The sequence below is a fragment of the Tinamus guttatus genome, unplaced genomic scaffold, assembly GCF_059628265.1.
Source record: "Tinamus guttatus ecotype Peru unplaced genomic scaffold, ASM5962826v1 Tinamus_guttatus_pri_ptg000057l, whole genome shotgun sequence".
Classification (NCBI taxonomy): domain Eukaryota; kingdom Metazoa; phylum Chordata; class Aves; order Tinamiformes; family Tinamidae; genus Tinamus; species Tinamus guttatus.
In genome coordinates, this window is record NW_028288591.1 from 597,654 (window position 1) to 623,964 (window position 26,311).

The following is a 26,311-nucleotide window of genomic DNA, read 5'->3' on the forward strand; positions in this document are numbered from 1 at the left end:
CGGCTGCCATGGCAACGCCGGGGGGGCGGCGCGCGTGACGCCAGCGCCGCCGTGACGCGCGCGGGACGTCAGCGCCGCCGCAGATCCCCATTGGACGCGGCGCGCGCGCAGGGCGCCCCCGCGCGGCGCGGAGGAGGCGGCGCCGCCCGCGGGCCGCGAGCCCCGGGCCCTGCTCCGGGGTGCCCCCCCCACCCCGCGGGGCCGCCGCAGGGACCCCCGCCCGCCCCGGGCCGCGTCACCCCGCGCCGGCCCCGCTGCCGCCACCGGCGGCGCCGGCCGCCATCACGGGCCGCGCCGGCCGCCCTGCCTAATGGCGGCGCCGCGCGCCGACGTCACGGCGGCGCCGCGGGCGGGGCGGGCTTTCCGGCGCGCGGCGGCGGCGGTTGGCAGCGCGGCGGGCGGAAGCGGGCGGAAGGGGCGCGCGGCGGCGCAGGCGCAGCGCGGGCCGCGCGGAGGGAGCCGCCCGCCGCAGCCCGTGGAGCCGCCGCCGGGAGCGCGGAGCGGAGCCGCCTCTGCCGCCCGGGTGCCCGCAGCAGCAGCATGAGCCGCGGCGACGCCAACCCCGCGGCCGTGCCGCACGCGGCCGAGGACGCGCAGGGCGACGACCGCTGGATGTCGCAGGTACGGGCGGGCCTGGGCCGCGGCGCCCCGCAGCAGCCCCGGCGCGGAGCGGAGCGGAGCGGGCGGCGGGCGCGGGGCCGCGGCTCCGGCGGCGGCGGCTCCGCGCTGGGCTCCGCGCTCACGGTGCCGCCGCCGCCGCGTTCCGCGCAGCACAACAGGTTCGTGCTGGACTGCAAGGACAAGGAGCCCGACGTGCTCTTCGTGGGCGACTCCATGGTGCAGCTGCTGCAGCAGTACGAGGTACCGGCGCCGCGCGGGCCCCCGAGCGCGGCTGCTCTCGAGCACGTGGGGACGCGTTAGCTCCGTCCCCTCCGTCCCCTGTGTGCCCTTGCCGTGTCCCCTGCTTCCCGGGTGTCCAGGCTGGCCTCTGCGCTTTCCCCTGGTCCCCGTTTGCAGTGTGTGTCCAAGCAGCCTGCGGGGCTCCGGGAAGCAGCGGGAGCCGCGGCGCTGCGGGCCGGGCGCGGGGCTGCCCTGCGTGCCCGCAATAGCGCCCCGTTCCCCACCGCAGATATGGCGGGAGCTCTTCTCCCCCCTCCACGCGCTCAACTTCGGCATTGACGGAGACACCACGGGGCACGTGCTGTGGAGGCTGAAGAACGGCGAGCTGGAGAACATTAAACCGAAGGTAAAGGGAGCCGCGAGCCCGGCAGCCCCACGCGTGCCGGGGCCCCGCTGCGCTCTGCATCCTTCTGCAGCGCCTGGCGGCACCGAGGTGCCCCCGCGTGCCCGTGGGCCACCCCTTCCCGCTGCCGTGGCCGCCCAGAGCAGCCTCCGTGGTGCTGAGGGGCGTCTGCCGGCCCCGAGACGTTACCGGGGCATCCGCCAAGCAGGCAGCTGCAGAGCTCCCGCTCTGGAGAGCTGCCTCGTAACCTCGCGTGGAGCTGGCAGGTGGCGGGTGTAGACAGTTTCCTTCTCCCTTCTGTTAGCAAGAGCGTTTCAAGCAGTTCTGCTCCAGTTCCAGCCCCGTTTCCCGTCTCGCAGGTCATCGTCGTGTGGGTTGGAACGAACAACCACGAGAACACGGCGGAGGAGGTGGCGGGCGGCATCGAGGCCATCGTGCGCCTCATCAACGCGCAGCAGCCGCAGGCCAAAGTCATCGTGCTGGTAGGTGGCGGGGGGCGGCGCGTTCCCGGCGGCCCCGCGTGTTCCGGAGCCCCGTGGCCCCGGGCTGAGCGCCGCCCTCTGCCTCCCGCTGCGCCAGGGGCTGCTGCCGCGCGGCGAGAGGCCCAACCCGCTGCGGCAGAAGAACGCCCGCGTGAACCAGCTGCTCAAGAGCGCCCTGCCCAAGCTGCCCCGCGTGCAGCTGCTCGACGTGGACGCCGGCTTCGTGCACTCGGACGGCACCATCTCCTACCACGACATGTTCGACTTCCTGCACCTCACGGGCGGGGGCTACGCCAAGATCTGCAAACCCCTGCACGAACTGATCATGCAGCTGCTGGAGGAGACCCCCGAGGAGAAGCGAGCCGCTCTGGCCTGAGCGGCTGGCAGCGCCCTTCCCGTCATCCAGCCCATCCGATCAGTTCTGTCACTGGCACTACAGGATCCTTCTTTCTTAAAGCACTTTCCGTTGTAGGGTGTTCCCGGATGTTCTATCGAGTGTTTTGAGGGGGAAGGCGAATGTTTAGCGGCCAAGCAGCCTCGTTGGTTTTATTGCAGGAGGAAGTTAGCTGAAGCAGAGTTTTACTTTTAAACCATTCCTCGTTCAGGCTGAGAGCAGGACGGTCGCTCGGTGCCCGCGCGTGTCTCGTTGCCCTAGAGTCCCCGTAGGCTGTCCCCGAGGCCCCGGCAGCCCTCGCGCTCCTCCCGCAGCCGCTGGACCGGGATCACATTCCACTCCGGGCACCGAGAGGCTCCCTTTGCTCGCGCTGCAGCTCGGCGCAGCCCTTCCCGTTCCCAGCGCGAGGGCAGCTCGGGGCGCTCGCGGCGCCCGTGCCCGCGCGGGGCTGGCGCCGCTGCCGGCCTCTGCTCCGCTCCCGGCTCCGCTGCCGCTCCGGGCCGTTAGGCTTTCCACGGGCGCGCGGGGCTGGCGCCTCCTCGCTGCTCTGAGGCTGACGGTCGTTCCTTCGGGACGCCTGTGCCGCTGGGCCGCTCACCGCTCGCTTTTTAAGTCTGTTACGTCCTTTTTTTTTTTTTTCCGGCAGAAAATCTGTCTGCGCAGCCCCCTTTTGCGAGGCCTAAACCGGCGTGGAGCTGTACGGATTCCAAGGTGTATATTTCTTTCCTGCTTCGGTTGTACTTGTGTAAACGTTTTACTGGGGCAAGGGCAGCCCGCTGCGGTCCGAGGCGGCGTCCAGGCGCCGCAGCCGCCTGCGCTTTGTGCTTCGGTTGCTTCACGGCCTGTTTTTGGTTTGCTTTGTGGCTCTGCTTTTTCACACGAGGACTGACTGCAGCCTGCGTAGGGTGTTGGAGAAGGGCCCTCTCGCGAGGCGGGAGGAGGCTCCGGGCCACGGCAGCCGCTGCGGGCCCTGCTCGCGCTGCGGCCCCGCGGGGCCGTCCCCGCCGCTTGCTGAGCCCCGCTGCCATGGAAGTACCTAGGTACTGTATATAGTCTGTTGGCCCTTTTTTATAATAAAGGGTCTGGTGTTTAATGCCGTCTATAATCTAGCATTAAGGAATACTTTGACGTCCCCACTACATGCCCCTTTCCCGTAGGCTTGATCATAGCAGGATTTCTGCCTGGATTGCATGCGTAGTGTGTGTTTTGTTGCCAGTTTCCGTGATCTACACGCAGATGAAGGAAGGATGAAGCATTCCACGTCCCGGAGGACGGGTGCAGGGCGCGGGGCGCGCGCAGGGAGCGGCGGAGGCGCCCGGGGCAGGGAGCGCGGGTGGAGCGCGCCGAGGGGCTGCGCTGCACCGGCCTTGCCCAAGGACCCGTCCCTGCGTGGGGAGAGGGGACGCAGCAGAGCCGGTCCCTCCGCGCTGCCCGCGGCTCCAGGCGCTCCAAACAGGCACTGTGATAGCTTTCCCCCCACGGCCCTGCTTCTCTCTGTGCTGCCCCGCGTTTGGTGAAAGCGATGCTAACCGGGAATGTATTCTTCAATAAAGAGCTCTCCGTTCTTAGCGACGCGCCTGCCGCCGTGTCCTGCAGCCGGGTGCCAACGGCCGCGCTCCTGCCCGCGCGGCGCGCCGGGCCCCGCCGCACGGGAGAGCCGGGGCGAGCTGGGGAGCGCAGCGGCGGCCGGGCAGGGGCCTCGCCGGCTCTGCCCTCTCACTGCACGCTGACTGGAACCCGCTCCACAGAACACGCAAAAGCCACGAAACCCCCAGCCGCGAGTGCTGGAGCTCACTGTGCTTCGTGCATATTTCAATATAAATGTCCATGCTTCACCCCACCGTGTTGCCTTGTGTGTGTGTGTGTGTGCGGCCGCAGGGTGCCCGCTCGCTCCAGCTCCGTCCTGCCGCGGGCCGTGGGCTCTGCCGTGGGAGCGGGTCCCGCCACGCGGCCAGCAGCGTCCCCGTGCGCACGGAACGTCCCCTCCCGTTGGGCACGGCTGCCCCCGTGCTCGCCACACTGCCCTTGCACACTCGCCGCGCTCCCAGCCGGGCCGTGCTCTGCCCCTCTCCTCCACGCATCGCTCGGAAGCGGGCACAGGCTCCGCTCTGCTCCCAGGGCCTGGCGCTCTGCAGCACTGTTTGGCCTCGCAAGAAGGATATTGCTGTGGAAGTGACCGCTCCAGGGCCTGGCATAAACAGGAGGATGTGGAGCACGAGCGACCACAGCGCCGTCCCCGGGAGGCTGGGCCGAGCTGGCCGGGACCCCGCCATGCCCAGAGCCTCCTGCGTCTGCCTGGCTGTGAGCAGGTCGCTCGCTCTGCTCTGTGTCACCCCCCGTAACCATGTCACCGTGGCGGCACCGACACGACGCGCCGTGCCTGGGCCGTGCTCGGGGTGCTCCCCGAGAGGAGCTCTGCAGACGCAGCGTCCCGAGCGGCAGCGCTCCTCTCCCTCCGTGCGTCCCGGCACAGGGGCAGCGCAGACCCCAGCAACGATGCTGAGCGTCAGCTCCGCAGGAGGGTTATCCAGGGGAGCCCGGGACCCCGCGCCATCCGCGAGCATGGAGAGGGGGGCTTGACACGTCACCCTGCCCGCACAAAGTGCCAACACGGAGCCCTCCTTGGCAGGAGGGAGCGGGGAAGTGCGGGGGCACCCAGGGCCTTCGGGGGGGCCCTGCTGCTGGGGCGCGGGTGGCGGCGGCAGGACGGGTGGCCGTGGGGAGGCCCCGGGTGCTATGGGGATGCCGCGGGGCCGGGGGAGGAGGCCCGTGCGAACGTGCCGGGCGCTGCAGGCCGGGCCGGCCCTGCCGGTGGCCGGGCAGCCGCGGTGACTCAGAGCGCCGCCGCCGCGGGCTGGCGCAGGCGTCCCCGCCACGGGGCGGCCCCCGCGCCGGCCCTTCCTTATCTCGCGCCTCGCTGGAGCTTTGACTTTGCGCCGCCACGGAGGAGCCGGCGGGGCGGGCGGCGCAGCGCGGGGCCTGCAGCCGGCCCGCCAGCCCCTCGCCGCGGGGGGACCCGCCGCCCCGGCGCAGCGTCACTTCCCCGGCGGCGCCCGGCCCCGGCAGCCGCCTCGGTGCCGTGACGTCAGCGCCGGCCCCGTGTTGACGGCGGCGGCGGCGCCGCGCGCGGCCATCGCAGCGTCCCCGGCGGCCGGCGCGCGCGGCAGGGCCGCGCCATGGGGCAGGCCCCCCGCGCGCGGCCCGGCTGAGGGGGCGCCCGGGCATGCGGCGCCCATGGCGGCCCCCGCGCTGGCCTGCGCCCTGGCGCTGCTGCTGGCGCTGCCCGCGGCCCGCGGCACGAGCGCCCTGCCGCGCGACGCCGAGTTCGACCGCAGCTACAGCGACTGGGTCACCAACGACACCATCAACATCTACGCCTTCAACCACACCGTGTCCCGCCACAGGGTGAGCCGCATCCCCGCGGTCGTCGCGGCCGTCGCGGCTCGGGGGTCTCCGCCGCCCGCTCTCCCTCCCCGCGTGCCGACGCGGCATCGGCTCGGCTCTCGCGGGCTCCCGGCTCGCTCGGGGCGCCCAGGCCAGGCTGCTGCCGTGTCCCCGCATGCGCCGTCCCCGGGGCCGCGCGTCCGCCCTGCGGGGACACGTCCTTCCCGGGCGGGAGCCGCGCGTCGAGCAAAGTGCGGTGCCTGGCTCGGCCGCGGGGCCCGTCCCAGCGCCGCGGGCTTCCCCGCAGACGGAGGGCGTGCGCGTCTCGGTGAACGTCCTCTCGGAGCACAGCGGCGGGCCCGTGCTCTTCGTGGTGAGGCAGAAGGAGGCCGTGGTGTCCTTCCAGGTGCCGCTCGTGCTCCGGGGCCTGTGAGTGTCCGTGGGGCCGGCGGGTGGGCGCCGGCACGGCCGGGGCGCCGCACAGCGGCACCGGCACGCTCTGCTTCCCCGGCAGCTACCAGCGCAAGTACCGCTACCAGGACGTGAGCCGCACGCTGTGCCAGCCCCAGACCAAGGAGGAGCTGGAGACGCAGGACTTCTACGTGGACGTGTCCACGCTGTCGCCCAGGAACACCTCCTACCGGCTGCGGGTGACGCGCGTGGAGAACTTCGTGCTGCGGTGGGCGCCGCTGGCTGCCGGGCCCGCCCCGCTGGGCGCCTCCGCGCGGGCGCCTCCGCGCGCTAGCGCCGGCCCTTTCCCCCCGCAGGACGCAGCAGCCCTTCAGCTTCAACGCCACGGCCGCCCAGCCGCAGGTGCGGGCCGAGCGCGGGGCCGCGGGGCGCCGCGGGCTCCCCCATGGGCGCCGCGCGCCGTAACGCGCCCTTCCTCCTGCCAGTACTTCAAGTACGAGTTCCCCGAGGGAGTGGAGTCGGTGATCGTGAAGGTGACGTCAGCCACGCCCTTCCCCTGCTCCGTCATCTCCATCCAGGACATCCTGGTACGGGGGGCAGCGGGGCTGTGCTGGCCTCACCGACGGGAGCGCCGGCGATGCCCGTGGGGGTAATGGGCTGCTCCCCTGCACTGCCCGCAGTGCCCCGTCTACGACCTGGACAACAACGTGGCCTTCATCGGCATGTACCAGACCATGACGAAGAAGGCGGCCATCACGGTGCAGGTGGGTGCGCACTGAGTTTGCTCAGGGTGCTGCAGGGCCGCGTGCGGGGTCCCCGGGTCCCCTCACCCTGCTCTCGTCATGCAGAAGAAGGACTTCCCCAGCAACAGCTTCTACGTGGTGGTGGTGGTGAAGACGGAGGACGAGGCGTGCGGCGGGGCCCTGCCCTACTACCCCTTCTCCAAAGGTACCCGCGGCACCAGGGGTGCGTGGAGAGGGGCAGTGTGGGTGCCGGGGCAAGGAGGACGCCCGGCGGAGCGTGCCATCCTGTGCCAGCGGGGCCATCGCTGCCCTCCTGCTCCCCCAGATGAACCCATGGATCAAGGCAACCGGCAGAAGACGCTGGAGGTGGTGGTGTCACCGGCCATCACGTGTAAGGCGGGTGGGAGACGGCCCGGGGCGGTGGCGCCGGGCAGCGCCAAGCCCCTTCCTGAGGGCTCGCGGCGGCTCTCCCCGCAGCGGAGGCCTACGTGAGCAGCATGCTCTTCTGCCTGGGCATCTTCCTCTCCTTCTACATCATCACGCTGCTGCTCGCCTGCTGGGAGAGCTGCCGGTGAGCTGCCGCGTGCCGCGGGCTGCGCGCGCTCCGTGCCGCGCTGTGCCACGGGCGCTGCGTGTGCTCCGTGCCGCGCTCACGGCAGCACCCCCGGTCCCGTGCGCTCCTCACTCCCGCTCCCCTCGGCAGCCAACAGCGCCGCAGGAAGGGGCTCCTGGGAGCCATGGAGTCGCCCAGCCTGGACACGGGTGAGCGCTGCGCACAGATCCGCGGGGGGCTCGGGGTGCCCTGTGCCCGCTGCGGCGCGGGGCTGGGCAGGGCCACCTCACCAAGTCCCCCTCCCTCTCTTTGCCTGGCGCTGCGGGACAGCGTCCTTACTGGGTAAGCAGCAGCACTTGCCGCCTCCCGGGGTTCCTGCCTGCGCTGGCGCTGGGCGCGTGGGCTCTGCCGCCGGCTGCAGGGCTCACGGTGCCCGTCTTGCAGGGCACAGCCGGAGCCTCCCCGACTCCTTCCTGGGACACGGCCCCTACGACAGCTACGGCTACGGCTCCTTCGGTGAGTGCGGCGAGCCCCCAGCGCCCGCGGGGCCAGCGGGCGCACGGCACTCACCCGTGGCACCGTCCCGCAGAGAACGGCTCCAGCGGCAGCACCGAGGCCATCACGGACAGCATGGGCTCTGCGGAAGGCTCCTACGGCTGCATGGGTGAGTGCCGGGTGGCCGCACAGCCAGGCGGCAGCGCTGGCCTCCCCGATGACGCTGTGCCCGGGCACAGCGAGGCGCCCGCGAGGAGCCGCCTCTGCCCCTCGCCCTGCATGAAAGAGCCGCTCCGCAGGACCATGGCGCGGGCTGCAATGGGGCCTCCGTGGCCAATGGGGCACAGAGGTGCCAGGGAAGCGTCGGGGCGCCCAGGCGCAGGGCGCTGCGCCCGCTCTGCTCCAGTAACTCTCGCTTTCCTTTGAAGGGCAGGAGCAGTTCAAGCGCCGCATCCCCGCCGCCCCGATGAGGCAGCTGTGCATTGCTATGGGTAGATGTGGGCGCTGCGCAGGGAGGGCTCCGATCATCGCAATCCGCCCTGCGCAGGCTTTGCTCCGGGGCACGTGATTGCGGCGGGCGCCGCAGCCCGCAGCGGACGGGGCCGCGCTCGGCACACGGCCGGCCGCGGAGCAAAGCCGGTGCCAGGGCTGCAGCGTGCCCGCGGGGAGGCGATCCTGGCGTAATCCCGGGCTGATTGAGGGTTGGGAGCGGGCAAGGGGGCCGGGGCCGGCGGGGAGTGCGGCCCGTGGCCCCGCTGACGTCCCCGCGTGGCCCAGGGGACCGGTCGCTGGAGAACGTGGCCAGCCGGCCGCGCCTGGACTCGCTCAGCTCCGTGGAGGAGGACGACTACGACACGCTGGCCGACATCGACTACGACAAGAACGTCATCCGCACCAAGGTGCGTGCGCGGTGGGGGCCGCGCGGCGGGCGGGCGCCCGTGCACGGCCGAGCACGCGCTGCGCCGCGGGGCTGTCCCCGACGCTGCCTCGCGTCCCCCCCAGCAATACCTCTACGTGGCCGACCTGGCGCGCAAGGACAAGCGGGTGCTGCGGAAGAAGTACCAGATCTACTTCTGGTGAGGCGGGCGCGCATGCGGCCCTGGCCCACGGGCGGCCGGCCTGCTCAGCCCGCTGACACCAACCTGCCTCCCCCAGGAACATCGCCACCATCGCCGTCTTCTACGCGCTGCCCGTCATCCAGCTCGTCATCACGTACCAGACGGTAAGCGCCGGCTCCCGGCCCGCCCCGCGCACGTGCCCGGGCACGGCCAGGGCGCCCGCGCCCACCGCGTCCCCTCTGCGCCGCGTGCAGGTGGTGAACGTCACGGGCAACCAGGACATCTGCTACTACAACTTCCTGTGCGCCCACCCGCTGGGCAACCTCAGGTGGGCAGCGCCGGGGCGGCAGCGCGCGCGGTCCCGCGGCGCCGCTGACGGCCCCGCCGCCTCCCGCCAGCGCCTTCAACAACATCCTCAGCAACCTGGGCTACATCCTGCTCGGCTTGCTCTTCCTGCTCATCATCCTGCAGCGGGAGATCAACTACAACCGCGCGCTCATGCGCAATGACACGCACGCCCTGGTAAGGCGCCCGCCGCCGTGGGCCCCGCGCCCGTCCCGCACGCTCCCGCGGCCGCCGCCGCTGCCCCTGCGCTGCCGCCCGCAGGAGTGCGGCATCCCCAAGCACTTCGGGCTCTTCTACGCCATGGGCACGGCGCTCATGATGGAGGGGCTGCTCAGCGCCTGCTACCACGTGTGCCCCAACTACACCAACTTCCAGTTCGGTGAGTGGCGCCGCGGCCGCGTGCACCCTGACGTCCCGCGCGGCCGCTCAGCGCTCCCGCTCCCGCAGACACCTCCTTCATGTACATGATCGCCGGGCTCTGCATGCTCAAGCTCTACCAGAAGCGGCACCCGGACATCAACGCCAGCGCCTACAGTGCCTACGCCTGCCTGGCCATAGTCATCTTCTTCTCCGTGGTCGGCGTGGTGAGCGTGGGCGCAGGGCGGCCCCGTGGGTGCCGCGCCGCGGGCGCGCCTGGCTCAGCCCGCTCTCCCCAGGTGTTTGGCAAGGGCAACACGGCCTTCTGGATTGTCTTCTCCATCATCCACATCACGGCCACGCTGCTGCTGAGCACCCAGCTCTACTACATGGGGCGCTGGAAGCTGGGTGAGGGCCCGGGCTGGTGGTGGGCGCGGGCGGGTGGTCCCGGCGCGCGCTGAGCCCCGCGCGTCTCCCGTGCACCTGCCTCCCCGCAGACTCGGGCATCCTGCGCCGCATTGTGCACGTGCTCTACACGGACTGCGTGCGCCAGTGCAGCGGGCCCATGTACGTGGTGAGTGACAGCGCCCGCCGGGGACGCCGACCGCCGCGGCACGGCCCACGAGGCCTCCTGCCCGCGTGGGCCCGGCCCTCAGCCCTCACCTGCCTTGCAGGATCGCATGGTGCTTCTCGTCATGGGCAACATCATCAACTGGTCACTGTAAGTGCCCCGCCGGCGCTGCGGTGTCCCCGGTGCGTGGCATGGGGACACCTCAGCCAGGCTGATGCTGCCACCTCCGCAGTGCTGCCTATGGCCTCATCGTGCGCCCCAACGACTTTGCCTCCTACCTGCTGGCCATCGGCATCTGCAACCTCCTCCTCTACTTCGCCTTCTACATCATCATGAAGGTGCGCGAGGCCCCAGCGGGGGACGGGCATGCGCTGCCGTGGGGCTGCCCGCGGTGCTGAGCCCTGTGCACCCTCCCAGCTGCGCAGCGGCGAGCGCATCCAGCTCATCCCCCTGCTCTGCATCATCTGCACCTCCGTGGTGTGGGGCTTCGCGCTCTTCTTCTTCTTCCAGGGCCTCAGCACGTGGCAGGTGAGCGGGTGAGCGGGCGGGCGGTGCGGGGGCGCCTGGGGGACCAGCGCACTGAGCGCTGCGCCCGCCCTGCACAGAAAACGCCGGCCGAGTCCCGCGAGCACAACCGCGACTGCATCCTGCTCGACTTCTTTGACGACCACGACATCTGGCACTTCCTCTCCTCCATCGCCATGTTCGGCTCCTTCCTGGTAGGTGCCGGCGGCCCCCGCCGCCCGCGCCGGCCGCCCGCGCCCGCGGCCCCTTCCCACGGCGCCGCTCCCGCAGGTGCTGCTCACGCTGGACGACGACCTGGACTGCGTGCAGCGGGACAAGATCTACGTGTTCTAGGCGTTCGAACGGGGAGGGACGCGGGTGCCGGGCTCCCGGCGGCCGCTCCGTCCCCCTCCCCGCGCCACCGTCCCGGCTGCCGGGGCAGGCGGAGGCGCCGTGGCCACGCGGTGCGGGGGCCGTGCCGGGGGCCGTGCCTTGCTGCCAAGCGCCCCGTGCCACGCGGCTGCCGCCGGGTCCCGCGGGTGGGTGCCCCGCGACGCCGGGACTCTTCAGTGCCTAGGGAGCGCTGCTGGAGCGGGAGCTGGGGCTCCCTCGCGGCCCCCGCGTGTCCCGGCTAGCGGCACGGGGCTGGTGGCCACGGGACAAGCCCCTCTCTGCTCTCCCAATCTCTCAGCGGCGACTTCACCATTTCTTTTTAACTCGCCCGTCCGCCGAACGAAGCTGCCAAGTGTTTTCTCCGGCGGGCTCCGCCAGGAGGTGACATGCATTAAAGTGTCTGTCTGCACTTTAGCCGCTGCGCCTGAGCCTGCTGCATCCCGAGGGCGCCCGGGAGCCCCCGCCGCGGGGTGCAGCTCCCCGGGGAGCTGCCGCCGGGCGCCTGCCGTGCTCTCCCCTGCGCACGCTGCTTCGTGCGGACACTCGGGTGGGAGAGGAGGGCTGTGGGCTGCAGCGCTGCTGCTCCCTTGTGCGTGGGACAGCGGCGCTGGACACGGTCCCGTGGGTGCTGAGCTGCCCATGCAGCCCCCGCACACCCTGGGGACAGGGTTGGGGCCGGGGCCACGTCCCCTGTGAGCTGCTAGCAGTGCCCTGCTGCAGGGCACCCTGGCCTGGGACGTTGTCACTTGGCCAGGTCGGTAGCTCCGTGCGCGCGGTGCAGGCAGGGAGCCACGGCGGGAGGCAGCTCCTCGGGCACCCGCATCCCCCCCGGGACACGCAGGTCCCGGTGCCCCCGGCCCCGCCGCCCCCCGCAAGGCGCGCACGGGAGCGCCAGCCATGAAGTCAGGGCAGAGGAACCTGCGTGCGGCCCGCGCGCGCGAGCGCCTGCCTATAAAAGGAGTAAGTTCCCGGGCGCGGGGGCCGCGCGCCGCGCCGGGCCGCGGGGCCGCGGGGCCGAGGCACGCGGGGAATGCTCCGCGCACGGGCCTTAGTCACCGGCTTTCGGAGTCTTTCCCCAAATATGGTGCCTGGGCCGGAGCGGCGGGCGCGCGCGGGCCGCGAGGGAGGGCGGGGGGCGGCCCACGGGCCGCGCTGACATCACCCGCCGCCGCGCCGGCCTTTTAGCGCGGGCCGCCCTGCCAAGTGGGCAGAGAGCTGCCTCGAGCGCACCGCGTCGCCCCGCCAGCAGCCTCCGTGAGTGCGGCCGCGGGGGCGGGAGGCCGCACGGCGCGGGGGCCTCGGCCACGGGGATGCTGCTGCGGCGGGACGGGGATGCTGCAGGGCCGGCGCTCGCCCGGCTGCTGCGGGCGCCGCGGGATACGCGGGGCTCCGGCTCATCCCTCCGGGATGCCGGTGCCTGCGGCCGCGCGTTGGAGCCAGGAGGGCTGCGCAGCGCAGGGAGGGTGGCAGCGGTGGCGCCGGGCGAGCTGGGTGCGGGGAGCAGGGGGGTCATCGCGCGGCGGCGGCAGCCGCACAGCGGCACCGTCCCCCCCGCTGCTCGCGGGTGCTCGCGGGTGCTCGCGGGCGCTGGCCGCGCTCCGGCGTGCTGAGCTGCGCCCTCTCCCTGCGGCCGTCCCGGCGTCGCCAGGCGGGCTGTGCCGGCAGTGTGGGGATGCTGCGCGGGGCGGTGCTGTGCGGGGACGCACGGGCGTTCGCGGCGGCTGAGCAGCCTCCGGGCAGCCCCGCGGGCGCGGGGGCAGGCGGCAGCTCCGCGCACACCCCCCTGGCAGCCGCCCTCACGGCCCCTGCGCCGCTGCCAGGTGTCCCGCGCGCCGCAGCCATGGCGAACAAGGGCCCCGCGTACGGCATGAGCCGGGACGTGCAGTCCAAGATCGAGAAGAAGTACGACGAGGAGCTGGAGGACCGTCTCGTGGAGTGGATCGTGGCGCAGTGCGGCTCCTCGGTGGGCCGCCCCGACCGTGGCCGCCTGGGCTTCCAGGTTTGGCTGAAGAACGGCATCGTAAGTGCTGCGGCGCGGAGCCGCCGTGCCCGCCGTGCCCGCCGTGCCCGCGCTGAGCCTCTCGCCCCGGCAGGTGCTGAGCCATCTGGTGAACAGCCTCTTCCCCGACGGCTCCAAGCCCGTGAAGATCCCCGAGGCGCCGCCCACCATGGTCTTCAAGCAGATGGAGCAGATCGCGCAGTTCCTCAAGGCGGCCGAGGACTACGGCGTCGTCAAGACGGACATGTTCCAGACCGTGGACCTCTTCGAGGGTGCGCACGGCGGGCGCGCGCGGGCCGGGGGGGCCGGGGACGCGCCGCGCTCACCCTCCTCCTCCCTTGGCAGCCAAGGACATGGCGGCGGTGCAGAGGACGCTGGTGGCCCTGGGGAGCCTGGCGGTGACCAAGAACGACGGCCACTATCACGGGGACCCCAACTGGTTCATGAAGTAAGTGGGGCCCCCGGGATTCTCGCTGGCCCCTGCTTTGGCTCCGGGCTGGGGTTGGCCCTTCCATGGTGGCACCACGCGGGACCCTGGCTGGCAGGGGGCTGGCGGTGCCCTGCCGGGGCAGCGCTAGCCCTGGGGCCGCGCCGCGTGCCGCATGCCCTGTGCTCGTCCCGCAGGAAGGCGCAGGAGCACAAGCGCGAGTTCACCGAGAGCCAGCTGAAGGAGGGCAAGAACGTCATCGGCCTACAGATGGGCAGCAACAAGGGCGCGTCACAGGCGGGCATGAGCTACGGGCGGCCCCGGCAGATCATCAGCTAGGCGGGCGCAGCGCGGCCGCGCGCCCAGCCCGGACCTCCGCCCGGCCCCCCGCCCCGCGCCCACCGCTATTTATTGGAAGCGCCGAGCGAGCCCGCGCCAGCGCCCCGGCTGCGCCGCCCCCACTCCGCGGCCCCGCACGCTGCCCGCTTCGCCGCCGCGCCGGGGCTGCCGTCCCGCGGGGACGGCCGGCGGGACGGGCGCGCGCCCCTGCACCGGAGCCACCCGCCTGCCCGCAGCCCCGCACGCCCCCAGCGCCACTCCTGCCGACAGCCTTGCACAGGGGAGACGAGAATTGGCCTCGGTTTTGTACTTTGTCTATGTCCAAATTAAAGGGTTCCTTCTACTCGAGCGCCGCGTGCCGCGGTCTCCTCCTTGCGCCGCGGCGCTGGCGGTGCCCAGGGCGCGGAGCCGGGGCGGGCGCGTCGCTGCCTGCCAGGCTGTGCCAGCCCCGGCCTCGCTCCCGGAGCTGGGACACGGCCCGGGAGCTGCCCTTCCCACCCGGGAAGGGAGGGAGCAGCAGCTACGGCGCACACAGAGGAGGGCTTTTCAAAGGCTTTATTTGGAAAGCTGCACAAAAGGACATCGCTGTTAGAAAAACAACCCCCAACCTTAAAAAAATAAACCAATGAACCCAGACAGACACATGGACAGACCAACCCGCTCTGAGCCACGCTGCCGCCGGAGCACCGCGGAGCTTCCCTCCGGCCAGACCTGCGGCTCGCGTGCCCTGGTCCCTCCGGATGCCACGGATCGGAGCCCCGCGAGCGGCCTCGCACGAGCCCCCGGCCGGTGACCGCGCTCCGGCCGAGCCGGGTGGCGCTGGGAGCCGCGGCCGGGCCGGGACTGCCCTGGCACAGTTGCAGCGTGGCCGGCCGGGCAGAGTCCCTGGTGCACGGGAGGCATCGGGAAGCCCTGCGCTCCGCGCGGCGGCCCCGTCGGGCACGGGTTTAAGGCTTGCTTTGTTTCCCACAGTGAGGGCAAGGGGAGCTCCCCCGGCGCCGCCGGCAGCCCCTCTGCTCCTTGCTGGGCCACGTCCAGCCGCGGTCCCGGCGGTGGCTGCGGGAGCCTGCGGCGCCCGCGCTTGGGAACGGCGCGCCGGGGGGACGGGCCCCGCGCGGGGCTGCAGCCCCCGCTAGCAGCGCTGCTGGTCCCTGTCATCGCACAGCAGCTCGGCCGCCGCCTCCCGGCTCAGGCTCCCCGCTCCGGCCTCGTGGCAGCCGGCGGCCCTGGTGCCGCCCTGAGGTCTGGGGAGGCTGGCGGCCCAGGCCCGCTCCTCCCGCGCGTCGTCCTGCGCAGGGCCCGGCTGCTCACACTCTATCTCAACGTCCTCCGCGTCCTTGGCGCCGTAGAGCGGCACGGACTCCATCTCAAGGCCGCTCTCTGGGGCCCGGTGCCTGGCGCGCGGCTGGTACCACCTGCAGGCCGCGGAGCCGTGGCAGGGCAGGTCGAGCGCCACGCTGCTGCGGGCCAGGCACACCTCGAGCATGTAGTAGAAGGTCCAGAACACAGCAAAGCAGCCCAGCAGCAGGAGGGTCTGCAGAGCGGCAGGGCGACACAAAGCCTTTGAGGAGCGAGCTGTGCGCAGCCCCGAGCCCCGCGCCGCGCTCGGCACGGCCCAGCACCAAGGACGGGGCGTCTGCGCGCCCGCGACACGGGCTCCAGCTGCCATCCTCGCCAGCCGCCGGGCATGGGGCACGCACGCTGGGCCGCCCGAGGGGCGCCCTGCGCTGTCCTGCCGCCGCGCGCCTACCTTGAGGGTGTTGGCGGTGATGGTGTAGCGCTGCTCCTCGGGGATCTGCAGCCCCGGCGGGCACGGCAGCGAGAAGTTGCTGTTGAGGTACTGCCCGCTCATGGCTTCCTCCAGCAGCCTGGGGGACGGGGGCACCCAGTGAGCGCCCCGCGGGCAGGCTGCAGCGGCGGGGAGGCTCTGCAGCGCCCCGTGCACCGCAGAGCGAGCAGTGCCGCTCCGCTGCAGGCCCCGCTAACGGCCTCGGCTGCTCTCCCGCGTCCCCGAGGGCGCTGCCCTGCCGCCTCCTACCTCTGCCGCTCCCTCATCTCCGCCGGGGCCCAGGAGGAGCCGTACAGGGTCAGCTGCCACTGCCTCAGCGTCCCCGCTCTCAGGCTCTCATCCCCTGCGAAAAGGGGAGCCTTGGAGGGCAGGGGAACCCCCCGTGCAGGTGTCCCCCCGCAGCCCGGCTCTGCGGGACGCGGCACGGGCACAGCGGGCAGGCCCCGCGGAGCTGGGCGGCTCCACCCGCAGCCCGGGGCACCCTGCCCGGCCCCTCGCCGTGCTGCTGCCACCCCCGAGAGGGCCCGCGTCACCCGCACGGCAGCCACTCACCCGTGTCCCTGACCACGAGTCTGTACGTGCCCTGCGCCTCCTCGCCCCAGCACCGCACCGTGGAGAAGGTCCAGTCTGCGAAGCCGTTGGGGTCCCTGCCGCGGGGTGGGGAGAAACGAGCCACGAGACGTCACCTCCTCAGCCCCTGGGCCCCGAGGCGCCACGTCTCCTGCTCGGGGCTGGGGGCCTGCTCCTCAGCGGGAGCCTCGCCGCGCGCCCGTGCCCGGCAGCCTTACGAGTCCATGCTCCTGGTGGTCCCTATGAGGGACACCATGCCGCTGGGGCAGAAGAGCCTGATCTCCAGGTTGCCGCGCCGGGGGTGCGTGATGGTGACGGTGACGGCCACGTGCTCCAGGGTTCTCATGCCGGAGAGCTGCAGGTCGGCGGTGCTCACTGCGAAAGGGGAGGCCGGCCGTGCTGAGGCTGCTCCGGGCTGCAGCGACCCTTCCCGCCAGCCCCGGCACGCTGCTTGGCCTCGCCGTGCCGCGCACAGGCTCGGGGCAGCCTATGGGCGCCTGCAGCCAAGGGACACGGTGGCCCGGCCGTGCCACCCCACGCACGGCAACTCTGCCACGCGCCCGGGCTGCCCCAGCAGAGCTGCCCGATGGCCCATGGGGCCCATGAGGCACAGGGCACCCCGACACGCTGCCTTGCGGGCGCAGCTGATGCGCCCGGCCCGGGCGCTTCTGCACGCGACGCCGGCTCCTCGGCCTGGCACAGCCACCCGGCACGCGCCGGGGCAGCAGGACGGACGCAAGCCCGCGCAGGAGGCACACGCGCCTCCCCGCGCTCCGAGTCACCGGCAGCGGGTCCCAGTTGTACCCTGCCAGCTCTCTGCACCCGTGGGGACTGCCACCTTGAAGCCACAGCCGCGGAGGAGGCAGCTTTGGAAAGAGGGGGGCGATGAGCACCGGCGGCCCCGGCTCCTGTCCCCACCTCTGCCCCCTCGCTGCGCGGATGCTCGCGGCCCCAGAGCTGCTGATTAGAGCCCGGGAAGCCCGTCACGCTGCAGCAGAGGTGTCAGCGTGTGCCTCGGCCGCCTCCTCCCCGCGGCCGCCTGGCCAGCGCAGCTGGGAGCTCCCCGGCACGGGGCACAGCAGTGCCCAGCCCTGCCTTGCTCCGCACATCCTCCTGCCAAGCGCCTCGTTCCCGGCTCCGCTGGCTGCCCAGCGCCCAGCTCCTTCTAGGGACAAGGAGCCGCCTGACCTCGGGCCCTCCGCAGGAGCGCCAAGGCCCTGGCACGGCAGGGCGAAGCGGCTGCCAGCCTCGTGCATCCCTCCTCTGCGCCCATGCCCGCGCTCAGGGCTCGGGCAGGCGGGGAAGGGGCCCAGCGCACCCCGGGGTGGCACCTCTGCGTGGGAAGGGAAGGGTTTGGCGGCCGGGCCGGGGCCGGGCTGCCCCGAGCAGAGCTCCCCTGCCCACGGGAGGCCGCGGGAGCATCGCCTTGTTTACGTGGGCAGGGGCAGGCCAAGTTGGGAGCTGGAGCATTACCTAAAATGGAGAAAGGCAGCGGAACGGGCCTGGCCGCGGCCCAGCTCCCTCGCGCCGCAGAGGCTCAGCCTGCGGCCGCGGCGGTGGCCGCAGCGGGGAGGGCACGCGGATCAGCACGCGCACGACCCCGGCCGAGCTGCGGAACCGGCAGGGAGCAGCCCGCGCCGCCAGCGCTTAACCCCTCGGCACGCCTGCACTTACCGTTCCATGCGACCTGCAGCTCCTGCGGGAGCAGCGGGATGCTCTTGCCTTCCTTCAGCACAGGGCTGACGTACGAGGCGAGGTACGGCACGGACTCCCAGATCTGGCGTGGGAAAGGCAGCAGGATTGGGAGCCAGGCCGTGCCCTCCCGGCACATCTACCTCGAGAGGTGCCATCCCCAGCCTCACGGACGTGCTGGTGGCACGTGCGCGCGGGGCCCCGCGGCAGCTCTGGACGCAGCTCCCAGCACGTGCCGGAACGGCGCCAGCCCCGGCCGAGGGGCCTCTCCGGCGAGCGGCACCAACGCGGCTCTGCGGCACGCGCAGCGGGGCAGGGCACCGCGGCCCGGAACAGCCCGTTGCCTTGGGGCCGGGCGCCCTGCGGAGCCCCGCGCGCACCAAGAAGGTGCTGGGGCTGCAGAGGAAACTCCCCAGCCATGAATCAGAGCTGTCGTTCCCGGGAGCAGGGCTCTCGCCCATGGCTATATATAGTGCTGAGAGAACAGCAGCTCGGGGCAGCTCGCAGGCATTGCCGAAAACCTCATTACTTCATGGCAAAAGCAGCCTGGGAGCGAGGAGCGGCCCCGCACGGCCACGACGTGCCCGGCAGCACCCACGTCGACGTGCCCACGTACCTTGGCCGCGTTGACGAGGCGCCAGGCGTTCAGCAGGCCAAAGCCGTGCTGGTGGCTGTGGCTGAAGCCGGCCTCGTTCGTGTCCCACTTGGCGTGACGGTCCTCGTACTGAAAAGAAGCGCAGGGCGCTGCCGTCACGGGGCGCGCGGGCAGAGCCGGGGCCGGGGAAGCTGCCCGGGAGCCTCGCGGTATCCCGCGGCGTGGCAGGGCAGCGAGCGCATGGCCTCATGAGAAAGGGACAGGTTGGCCTTTGTGTGAAACATGTCCCAGGAGCAGCGGGCCTCGCAGCTCCTCGGAAAGGAAACGAAGCAGCGCGAAAGGGCACAAATGCCTCTGCTCTGAAGCGTCACAGCTGCTCCTTCTCCCCTGCCACGCGAGCCACGGCCTGCGGGATGGCAGAGCCTTGGGGAGAAGGGACCAAGGCCCTTAAATCAACACCAGCTGGGCTAGGATGGGTCTGGGTCCCATCACTCAGAGGGCTGTAGCACTCTGGCACCAGTGGCTTGCCGTGGTGGAAAACACTGCCCCGTGCCAAAGCAAGCTTTCCCTTATATATATATAGCGCTAGGCGGACGCAGATTCCCAGGCCCCCGAGGGCTGCAAAAGAGGCCTTGTCCCTAAGGCGACTCGAGCCAGTTCCCAGGCAGGGCAGAGATTTGCAGAGGGGCAGAAAGAAGAGCGAAGCAAGGACGAGCGCGGGCACCCGGCAGCATCCCTGCAGGGGCGCGTGCGGAGGGCCCTTGGCTCACCTTGGTGGCTGTGAACACGATGATGTGCTGGACGTCCCGCCACGTGAGGCACGGCCGCACCTGCAGCATGAGCGCGATCATCCCGGCGGCGAGAGGGGCGGCAGCGGACGTGCCCGTGTGGCCCTCCGTGCAGCCCGTGCCCTTCTGCAAATCCCAGTCGGTGGTCACCTTCGGGGAGAGGAGCAGAGAGGCCTCCTGTCAGCGCGGCCGGCTGCAGCGCGTGCGGCGAGGGGCTGCAGCAAGCACGCAGGCAGCGCCATGCCCTGCTGCGCGCCTCCCACAGCCGCTCCGCGCCGCTGCCGCCCCGGCGAGCCGGCGGCAGAGCCTTGTGCGGGGAGAGGGGACCAGCGCCAGCAACACGAGGGCCGCGAGGATCATCGCACGCCCACGGATGTCCCCTCCGGAGCAAAACACGGAGAGGTGGCCCCAGCCCCCTGCCTGCACGAAGCACATCTAATACGTGGCCCTCGCGGCTGTCCCCGCTGCTGCAGCCACTTCCCCGTAGGCGCTGGGGAGGCACGTGCAGCACTCGGGCTTCACTCCCTGCCTGCTGAGATCCAGCGCAGGGAGGGCAGGGGCAGCCAGAGAAGCTGCCATCCTCCCTCAGCCAAGAGCCGAACAGCAGCGGGGCAGCAGCTGGGGGAGAAGCCTGGGAACACTTTGCACCTAGCCACAACACGGGTACGGAGCAGAAAACAGTGCTGGGAGTGCTGGGGAACGGCCCCGCTTCCCCACGAGGGCTCCAGCCTTGTGCTGGGAGACTGGACACAAACACGGGCTGGGCCCAGCACAGGACGCCCGGCGAGCTCAGGGTCACCGCAGAGAGCGCGGGGAGATCCCTGTCGCAGGGACGACGTCTCCCCGGTGTAAAATGACGAAAGCAGCTGGTCACCTTTGCAGAGAGAGACGCCTGGGCCTGAGCTAAACAACGTTGGCAGAAACTCTAGGGAGTTGCAAAAAGCCTATGGGCAACTTCTGCTTTCCAGCTGTGCCCGTGTCACCCTGCCCTGTCTTCACGCTGACCAGAGTCACAACTGGCCTCTGCAGAGAGCCCCAACAGGCCACGGCAGGAGCCCACAGAGCCTCAAAAGGGGCGCTGTGTGGGGAGATCCCCTTGCTTGCTCCTTGCCGTGCTGGAGCCAGGCCATCTCCTGTAAACTCCGCGTGTCCTTCCCGCTCTGCTCCCTGTGGGGAGGCATCCTGCACTGCCAAGGCTGCAGCTTTTGTTGCCTTCTATGTTCGGCTCTGAATCATCTTGTCAGCTGGTAACAACTGCAGCTTGCACTCGGACACTGTACATCCTACAAAGAACACCCCGAGCAGCATAAACTTTCAGGAGGAAACGCGGCTACTGCCAGGAGCTGTATTAAATTCTTCCCGTTAAGGAAACCACACAAAGTTCACAGTCTGGAAAAAGGAAAAAAACGCAGCAGGCGGCCGTGGAGAAGTTAACTCTGGCCTGGCTGAAGCCCGAGCGGGCCCCGAGGAGGCTCCTCCAGAGGAAGGGCTGGCCGAGCCGCGGCGCGTCACGGGCTCAGCGCGGCGGCACCGCGGTGCCGCGGGGAGCAGCGGCCCTGCAGCGCGCACAGCGCGTGGGCCGCGCGCGGCACCGCCTGCCGCCTCCCCCGCGGCACTACCGCTGCACCAGACCAGCCTTCGAGACCTTCAAGGTTATCTCAGCAGCAGCACGGTTAGGGCATGCTGCAAACACAGCCAGAAACCTAAAACTCCGCACAAAAGTGCAGTGGAGGCCTTGCCTGGCAGCTCTTCCCTTTTTCCCTAGCGTCATTAGTTTCCAAAGCAGCTTGGGACAAATCAACTTATTTCTGAAAGGGAACACAAGCTCCAGTCTGGCTTCACTTCCCCTGCCCTTGTGCTGAGCCGGGGACTTTTACAGTCGGTGGCCCTGGGGTGGCTCTGCCTCTGCCGTCCCTGGTGGCCCCATAGGCAGGGGCAGTGCAGAGCCCTGGCTGAGCCGGGTGGCCCTCTGGGTGCCCCAGGCCAAGGGAGGAATGTGCTGGGTCAGGCCTGGGGCCAGGAGAACTGGCCTGGCTGCTTGGCTCACCGAGCAAGGACATTTTGTTGACAAGAAGTCATTTTTTGGCAAAAGAAGGGAAACTTGATAAAAATATTCTGAAAAAATCATCGGGGAGATGACACTTCCCAGCACAGAGATGTGGCCAAGAGGTTTAAAGAGCCCGATGCTGCTCCTACCCTTGCACTTGCCTGCGCTCCCACGCTCCTTCCGAGCGGAGGGGACACCGGGTGGCCGCGCTGGCAGCTCGCTGTGCAAGCGGGGCACGCACGCGGCGAGGCGAGGAGCCCCTGCCACCGGCTGTCCCCGCTGGCACATTGTGCACGGGAATGTCCTAGGGGTGATGCTAGCAGTTCCCCCCACCAGAAGATGGGGATTGCTGCAGATCCCAGCAGCACAGGGACTACTCTGCACCTTCCTGCACGTGAAGAGGCAAAAACGTCACAGGCAAAACCTGCACCGGGGCCAGCAACTCAGCGTGGCCATGAACCCCCTGGCTGAGAGGGGGTCAGCGCCCTGCACGTCTGGCAGACAGTGCTGACATGGGCAACAACTAAAAATAGGGACCTCGCTCCGAGAGCATGATTTCCGCGGGACCTAGAAAACACCCGAGTTCCTCCCCTGTGTCCCGCAGGAACCGACGCGGACGCTGCGAGCAGGCAGAGGAGCCGGCCGCGCGCGGCACTCACGATGCTCCTCATCATCTTGTCCCCGCCGCTGAAGGTCACGGCCAGCATGGAGGCGCACTCCTCGGCGTAGAACGGCATGGAGCCCGTCTCGTCCACCGCGCCTGCGAGGAAGAGGAGGGCGTCGGGCTCCGCGAAGGCCCTTTCCGCAGCCACGCGCCCGGCACGGCATCGCCAGCGGAGATAACGGCCTCGCACGGGCCGCTCCGCGGAGCCGGCAAGGAGAGCAGACCCCAGCCCGCCTCTCTCGTGGCTGGCACATCGCCTCTCCGCAGCAGAGCCGGGGGTTCTGCCCGGTGCTGGCTGCTGCCGAGGCACCCGGCCGTGTCAGCGCGCACACAGCGGCACTCACCTATCGTCACGGTGTAGATGGAGTTGGCATAGCCGTCGTAGTTGCAGTTGTCGCTGTGCTGCCCGCCGTTGCCGCTGGCCACCACGAAGATGCTCCCGAAGCCCCTGCGACCCGCGATGACGCCGTGCTGCAGGGCGGCCTGCGGGCAGGCCAGGGCCACGCTGAGGGCCTGCGCACAGCCCTCCCCTCCCTTGCTGCCCTGCTGCCCGAGGGATGCTGCCCTGCAGCCAGGAACGCGCTCCGTGCTCCCGGAGCTCAACACGCAGCCCTGCCAGCTTCGGGGTGGTGGCGGGGGCAGCCACAAGCCCTCCGGCCCCATTTCGCCTGGCTCAGAGCCTGGGAGTTGTGTCTACTGCATCCCTGACCAGACACGGAGCTTCCTGCGCGGACGCGTTGCTGGGCCCGGGACGCAGCCAGCAGCACGGCTGGGGAACAGCCTATCTTTTGTTTACTAGGATCCCAAGTGCGGTCAGCCTCACAAAGAGAAGGAAGCAAACCAGCCCGGCCAGCGCGCGCGGCACGAGGAGGGAGCAGAGCCCGACCCTCGCAGGAAACACCGGGGCCCCGCGGGCTCCTTCTGCACCCGGCGCTGCTGCTCACGGGGCTCCCTGCAGAGCTGCCCGTGCACGTCCCGGCGCGCAGCCGCTCCGTGGCCCCGTGCCAGCGGCGCCGCCACGCAGGGCCGGGCACAGCCCGGTCCCACCGCGCAGGCCACGTCCCTGCCCGCCCACACAAGGGACACGCGTCCGAGGACGGGCAGGGCCGCTGCCAGGGCCCTCCCTCGCTGCGCGGGCAGGCGGCCCCTCTGCCGCTGTGCCGCTCTGGGGCCGCTCTGCCTGCTCTGCGGCTGCCGCTGCCGCTGCGCGGAGGAGAGCGCAGCAGCTCGCACGGCTGCAGGCCGTTTGGCACAGGGAGCTGACACCCGGTGCGGGCACAGCCGCTGCCATCCTGCGGCTGGAAACACACAGCGAAAGGGAAATCAGGGCGATTCGCGTCCCCGAGCAAGGGCCGGGTCAGGGCTCCCAAGGAAAGGGAACGGTCACGCGCAGCGGCACGTTCCGCATTTCCGCGGTGCAAACAGGGCCTGCCCCTGATGTTACCGCAGGCCCTGCAGTCTCCCAGTCCCTGCATGCACGGGACTGGGGCACAGCAGTCCAGCTGCTCCCCACACCACTGCCTTCCTTGATGCAAATGCCCAAGCCCTGCCTCGCTCCTCGCATTGGAAGGTACGTCCCCTGCCCTGTGAACCTCCCCTTTGCAACGTTTGTTCTCCCGAGCAAAGAGTGTCCCTTCAGTTGCGAAAGGTGTCAGAATAATCCCACGAGTTCTGAAAACTGTGGCATTTTCCTGGTAAGATCACAACCCGTCCTTGCAGAGCTCATCTAACTCTGCCAGGGCACTGCGTCCTGCAGCAACGTCACCTCTCCCCGGCACACACCGCATGCAGCACCTCCGCCGGCAGCGCTGGATGCAAAGAACCGCACACTGCAGCACCGCAACAGCCCGCGCAGGCACGCGACGGGGACGGCCGGCCAGGGCCCGAGCCGGCTGCTGGAAGCGTTTGGTACCTTTCCCAGTTGATGGGGGCCATCCACAGTTTTCCCGTCGTCATCTGGACCCCAGCTGCAAAGAGAGACAGCGAGGAGCCAAGGGGCGAGGGGCGCAGGTGCCGAGGCCTCCCGCCGCAGCTTGCGCCCGGGCAGGCGCGAGCTCCACCGGGACAGACCGCGGCGCTGTGCTGCCCGTGTGCCGGGCGGCCCTCTGTTCGCACTGCGCCCCTGGGGTCGGATTCCAGGGAGGAAACGTTCGACTTTTGCTCGCTTCCACCTTCCCCCACATTCCGGCCCCGTGCCAGCACTCAGCCAGGGCTCCCTGCCCCGTGTCCCTTCAGCCCAGGGCATCTCCCGCAGTGCTGCGGCCACGCACAGGGCTGGCTTTGCAGCCGCGGGGGACAGGAGAGCTGCGCTGTGCCAGGGAGCCTGCAGCCCTGCTGCCCACAAGTGCTCCCGGCCATTGGGACCGGGAAGCACAAGAGGAGAGGGGCCGCCGCACGGCGCGGGGCCTCTCGCTGCGTCCCAGCACGGCTCCCCGCACGCAGGGCCCGCCCGCGCCTCACCTGCAGCTGTAGATGTCGTTGATCTGATAGTGCTTGTTGAAGGCGATGGCCTCCATGCTGTCGGTGAGGGGCCCGTCCAGCACGCGGATGCCTGCGTGACCAAGGACAAGCACCGTGGACAAGCTGGCCGAGCGGCGCGGGCAGCTCCCGGCGGGCTCACAGCCGCGCTGCGAGCGCGGAGCCCGCTGCCCTCAGAGCCTCGCCAGGCTCCTCCGCGCCCACCGCGCTGCTCCTCGGGGCTGCTCCCCGCCAACGCGGCCCAGCATCACCTCGGGACGCAGCTCGTGCCCGCTGCCGCGCTCAGCCCAGCAGGCAGTGCTGCCCCTGCACAACTACTAACTAAGGCATCGAGCTTGCGCTGACCCCAACGGGCCACGTTGCACCGTTTTGCATCACAGCTGGCCTGGCAAAGGATGCTACACGCGGAAAGCAGGCTCCCATCTCTATTAAGCCTATTTATAAACAGCAGAGCCACCCACTCATCTCTCTTGCTGGCACAGCCCGCGCAGTGGTGTTTTCCTAGCACATCCCAACGCTCCGCGCGCAGCAGCTGAGCGCCGGGTGCTGGGCACGGCTGCCCCCGCGCGAGCTCCGTGTCCCCAGCAAGCCAAGGGCGCCCGGGATGCGCCCTGCTCTCTGCGCTGCGCCGCAGGGGACAGGGGTCTTTGCAGGGACCGTGGCACCATCTGCCGAGCGCGGGGGGAATCACAGAGCGGAGCTGGCCTGCGCTCCACACGGACGCGTCACGCCAGGCGTGCAGAGCTCGACGCCACGGGCTGTGCGGGCAGGAGGGCAGCTCTGCCAACAAACACAGCGCTTTCCTGCAGCGCCAGGAAGCGCCCGCGCTGCAGCAGCGCTCGGGCAGGTGCCGCTGCCTCCCCAGAGAGGCAAACGCGTCTGAGCAGGGCCCCGGCTGACTCAGAGCTGCCCAGCGGGGCCAGCCCTTGCCAGGAGCAGCATCCCGGTGCCATGGTGGAGGAGATGGGAGAGCCGCGGCGAGGGGCCGGCGGTCGCTTACCGGCAATGCGGCTCCCGTAGGCAACCCCCACGGTGCAGAAGCTGTTGTTGGGCACGGCCGCGATCTCCCCGGCGCAGCGCGTGCCGTGGTGGTTGCCGTTCTCCTCGTCGGGGTGAGGCATGGGGTCGGGGTCGTTGGAGTTCAGGTCGTAGCTGCCCTCCGGGCACTGGCAACACGGCGGGGCCGCAGCTCAGCGCTCCGCTCGTCCCCCTCGGGACGGCGGGATGCCGAGCGAGCCGTGGGGCCCGCCGGGCAGCCCGGGCACTGCCAGGCCGCGGGGACGGCGCCAGCAGGGCCGCCACTCACGTAGTTGGGCTGAATGTCCTTGACCGTGTGCTCCACGCCGTCGTCCACCACGACGACGGTGACGCCGCGCCCCGTCACGTTGCGCTCCCACACGCCCGTCACGTTGATGTCCTTGCCGGGGCTCCTGCGGTTGTTCTGCGCGGCGGGGCGGGCGGTGAGCGCGGCGGCGGCGCGGAGGCCGCGCGCGGCGCCCTGCAGAGCGGCGCGGCGCGGCGGGCCCGCACTCACCAGGTGCCACTGCAGCGGGAACTTGGGGTCGTTGAAGTGCACGCTGCGCTTGGAGCGCCGCAGCAGCGTCTGCTCGGCGTGCCAGCGCACGGCGCGGTGCTCGGCCAGCAGCGCGCCCACGGCGCGGCGCAGCGCGGCCCGCTCCGCGCCCGCGCGCCGCGCGCCCGCCGCCTCGGCCAGCAGGTAGTGGCCGCGCAGCTCCCCGATGCGGCCCATGTTGCGCAGCCCCGCGGCGCGCGCCACCTCCTCGGCGCGCCGCTCCAGCTCGCCCGGCGCCGCCTCCAGCCGCACGGCCCACGCGAGCGGCGCCGGGTCCCGCGCGGCGGCGGCGGCGGCGGCGGCGGCGGCGGCGGCGCCCAGGCAGAGGCACGCGCAGAGCGCGGCCCGCGCCGCCGCCCCCGCCGCGCTCCGCCGCCGCATCGGGCAGCGGCCGCTGACAGCGGCGTCACGTCCGGG

The 26,311-nt window shown here is 71.0% G+C and overlaps 4 protein-coding genes across 9 annotated transcripts in view; 3 read left to right on the top strand and 1 right to left on the bottom strand.

Moving 5' to 3' along the window:
- PAFAH1B2 (platelet activating factor acetylhydrolase 1b catalytic subunit 2) overlaps positions 1-2,196 on the top strand; it is a 58,492-nt gene extending 56,296 nt beyond the window's left edge. Inside the window, exons 2-6 of the mRNA XM_088540246.1 lie at positions 537-621; positions 772-861; positions 1,130-1,246; positions 1,603-1,725; positions 1,823-2,196. Coding sequence (XP_088396372.1) covers positions 541-621; positions 772-861; positions 1,130-1,246; positions 1,603-1,725; positions 1,823-2,101 — 690 coding nt within the window. The 5' untranslated portion in view covers positions 537-540 and the 3' untranslated portion in view covers positions 2,102-2,196. The remainder of the gene's footprint in view (positions 1-536; positions 622-771; positions 862-1,129; positions 1,247-1,602; positions 1,726-1,822) is intronic.
- Positions 2,197-5,261: 3,065 nt separating this feature from the next.
- SIDT2 (SID1 transmembrane family member 2) lies at positions 5,262-10,894 on the top strand. Of its 6 annotated transcripts, none has more exons than XR_015914415.1 (27): positions 5,264-5,524; positions 5,811-5,932; positions 6,018-6,182; positions 6,271-6,316; positions 6,400-6,501; positions 6,595-6,678; positions 6,763-6,862; positions 6,983-7,048; positions 7,135-7,228; positions 7,361-7,419; positions 7,655-7,726; positions 7,800-7,874; positions 8,134-8,196; positions 8,483-8,604; positions 8,708-8,781; positions 8,861-8,927; positions 9,018-9,091; positions 9,162-9,285; positions 9,370-9,487; positions 9,556-9,692; positions 9,765-9,873; positions 9,963-10,039; positions 10,140-10,186; positions 10,269-10,374; positions 10,454-10,560; positions 10,642-10,755; positions 10,832-10,880. XR_015914415.1 is itself a non-coding variant. In XM_088540242.1 (27 exons), exons 1-27 carry the CDS (start codon positions 5,354-5,356, stop codon positions 10,892-10,894), a joined length of 2,562 nt encoding a protein of 853 aa, XP_088396368.1. In that variant the 5' UTR covers positions 5,287-5,353. The 6 variants fall into 6 exon arrangements, 3 of the variants coding, with proteins under 3 accessions (XP_088396370.1, XP_088396369.1, XP_088396368.1); XM_088540242.1 differs by having other exon boundaries at positions 5,287-5,524; positions 10,454-10,564; positions 10,832-10,894; XR_015914416.1 differs by lacking the exon at positions 10,832-10,880 and having other exon boundaries at positions 5,263-5,524; positions 9,963-10,032; positions 10,454-10,564; positions 10,642-10,723.
- A 1,199-nt stretch (positions 10,895-12,093) lies between these two features.
- TAGLN (transgelin) lies at positions 12,094-13,709 on the top strand. Its single transcript, XM_088540248.1, has 5 exons — positions 12,094-12,187; positions 12,754-12,953; positions 13,027-13,204; positions 13,278-13,380; positions 13,557-13,709. Exons 2-5 carry the CDS (start codon positions 12,774-12,776, stop codon positions 13,696-13,698), a joined length of 603 nt encoding a protein of 200 aa, XP_088396374.1. The 5' UTR covers positions 12,094-12,187; positions 12,754-12,773; the 3' UTR covers positions 13,699-13,709.
- Positions 13,710-14,830: 1,121 nt separating this feature from the next.
- On the bottom strand, positions 14,831-26,275 carry PCSK7 (proprotein convertase subtilisin/kexin type 7). Its single transcript, XM_088540257.1, has 15 exons — positions 25,856-26,275; positions 25,628-25,762; positions 25,322-25,487; positions 24,304-24,394; positions 23,756-23,810; positions 22,188-22,326; positions 21,839-21,939; positions 19,115-19,282; positions 18,366-18,473; positions 17,732-17,834; positions 16,276-16,432; positions 16,040-16,134; positions 15,737-15,830; positions 15,449-15,566; positions 14,831-15,232 (listed from the first exon to the last, which is right to left on the bottom strand). Exons 1-15 carry the CDS (start codon positions 26,273-26,275, stop codon positions 14,831-14,833), a joined length of 2,352 nt encoding a protein of 783 aa, XP_088396383.1.
- Between the last annotated feature and the right edge of the window lie 36 nt (positions 26,276-26,311).

Coding starts and splice junctions, on each gene's coding strand:
- SIDT2 (XM_088540242.1), top strand. CDS start 5,354: ATGGCGGCCCCCGCGCTGGCCTGCGCCCTGGCGCTGCTGCTGGCGCTG. Junction 9,092..9,161: donor CACCCGCTGGGCAACCTCAG/GTGGGCAGCGCC, acceptor GCCTCCCGCCAG/CGCCTTCAACAACATCCTCA. Junction 10,565..10,641: donor AGGGCCTCAGCACGTGGCAG/GTGAGCGGGTGA, acceptor CGCCCTGCACAG/AAAACGCCGGCCGAGTCCCG.
- TAGLN (XM_088540248.1), top strand. CDS start 12,774: ATGGCGAACAAGGGCCCCGCGTACGGCATGAGCCGGGACGTGCAGTCC. Junction 12,954..13,026: donor TTTGGCTGAAGAACGGCATC/GTAAGTGCTGCG, acceptor TCGCCCCGGCAG/GTGCTGAGCCATCTGGTGAA. Junction 13,381..13,556: donor GACCCCAACTGGTTCATGAA/GTAAGTGGGGCC, acceptor CTCGTCCCGCAG/GAAGGCGCAGGAGCACAAGC.
- PCSK7 (XM_088540257.1), bottom strand. CDS start 26,275: ATGCGGCGGCGGAGCGCGGCGGGGGCGGCGGCGCGGGCCGCGCTCTGC. Junction 25,488..25,627: donor AGGACATTCAGCCCAACTAC/GTGAGTGGCGGC, acceptor CCGTGTTGCCAG/TGCCCGGAGGGCAGCTACGA. Junction 15,567..15,736: donor GAGATGAGGGAGCGGCAGAG/GTAGGAGGCGGC, acceptor CCCGTCCCCCAG/GCTGCTGGAGGAAGCCATGA.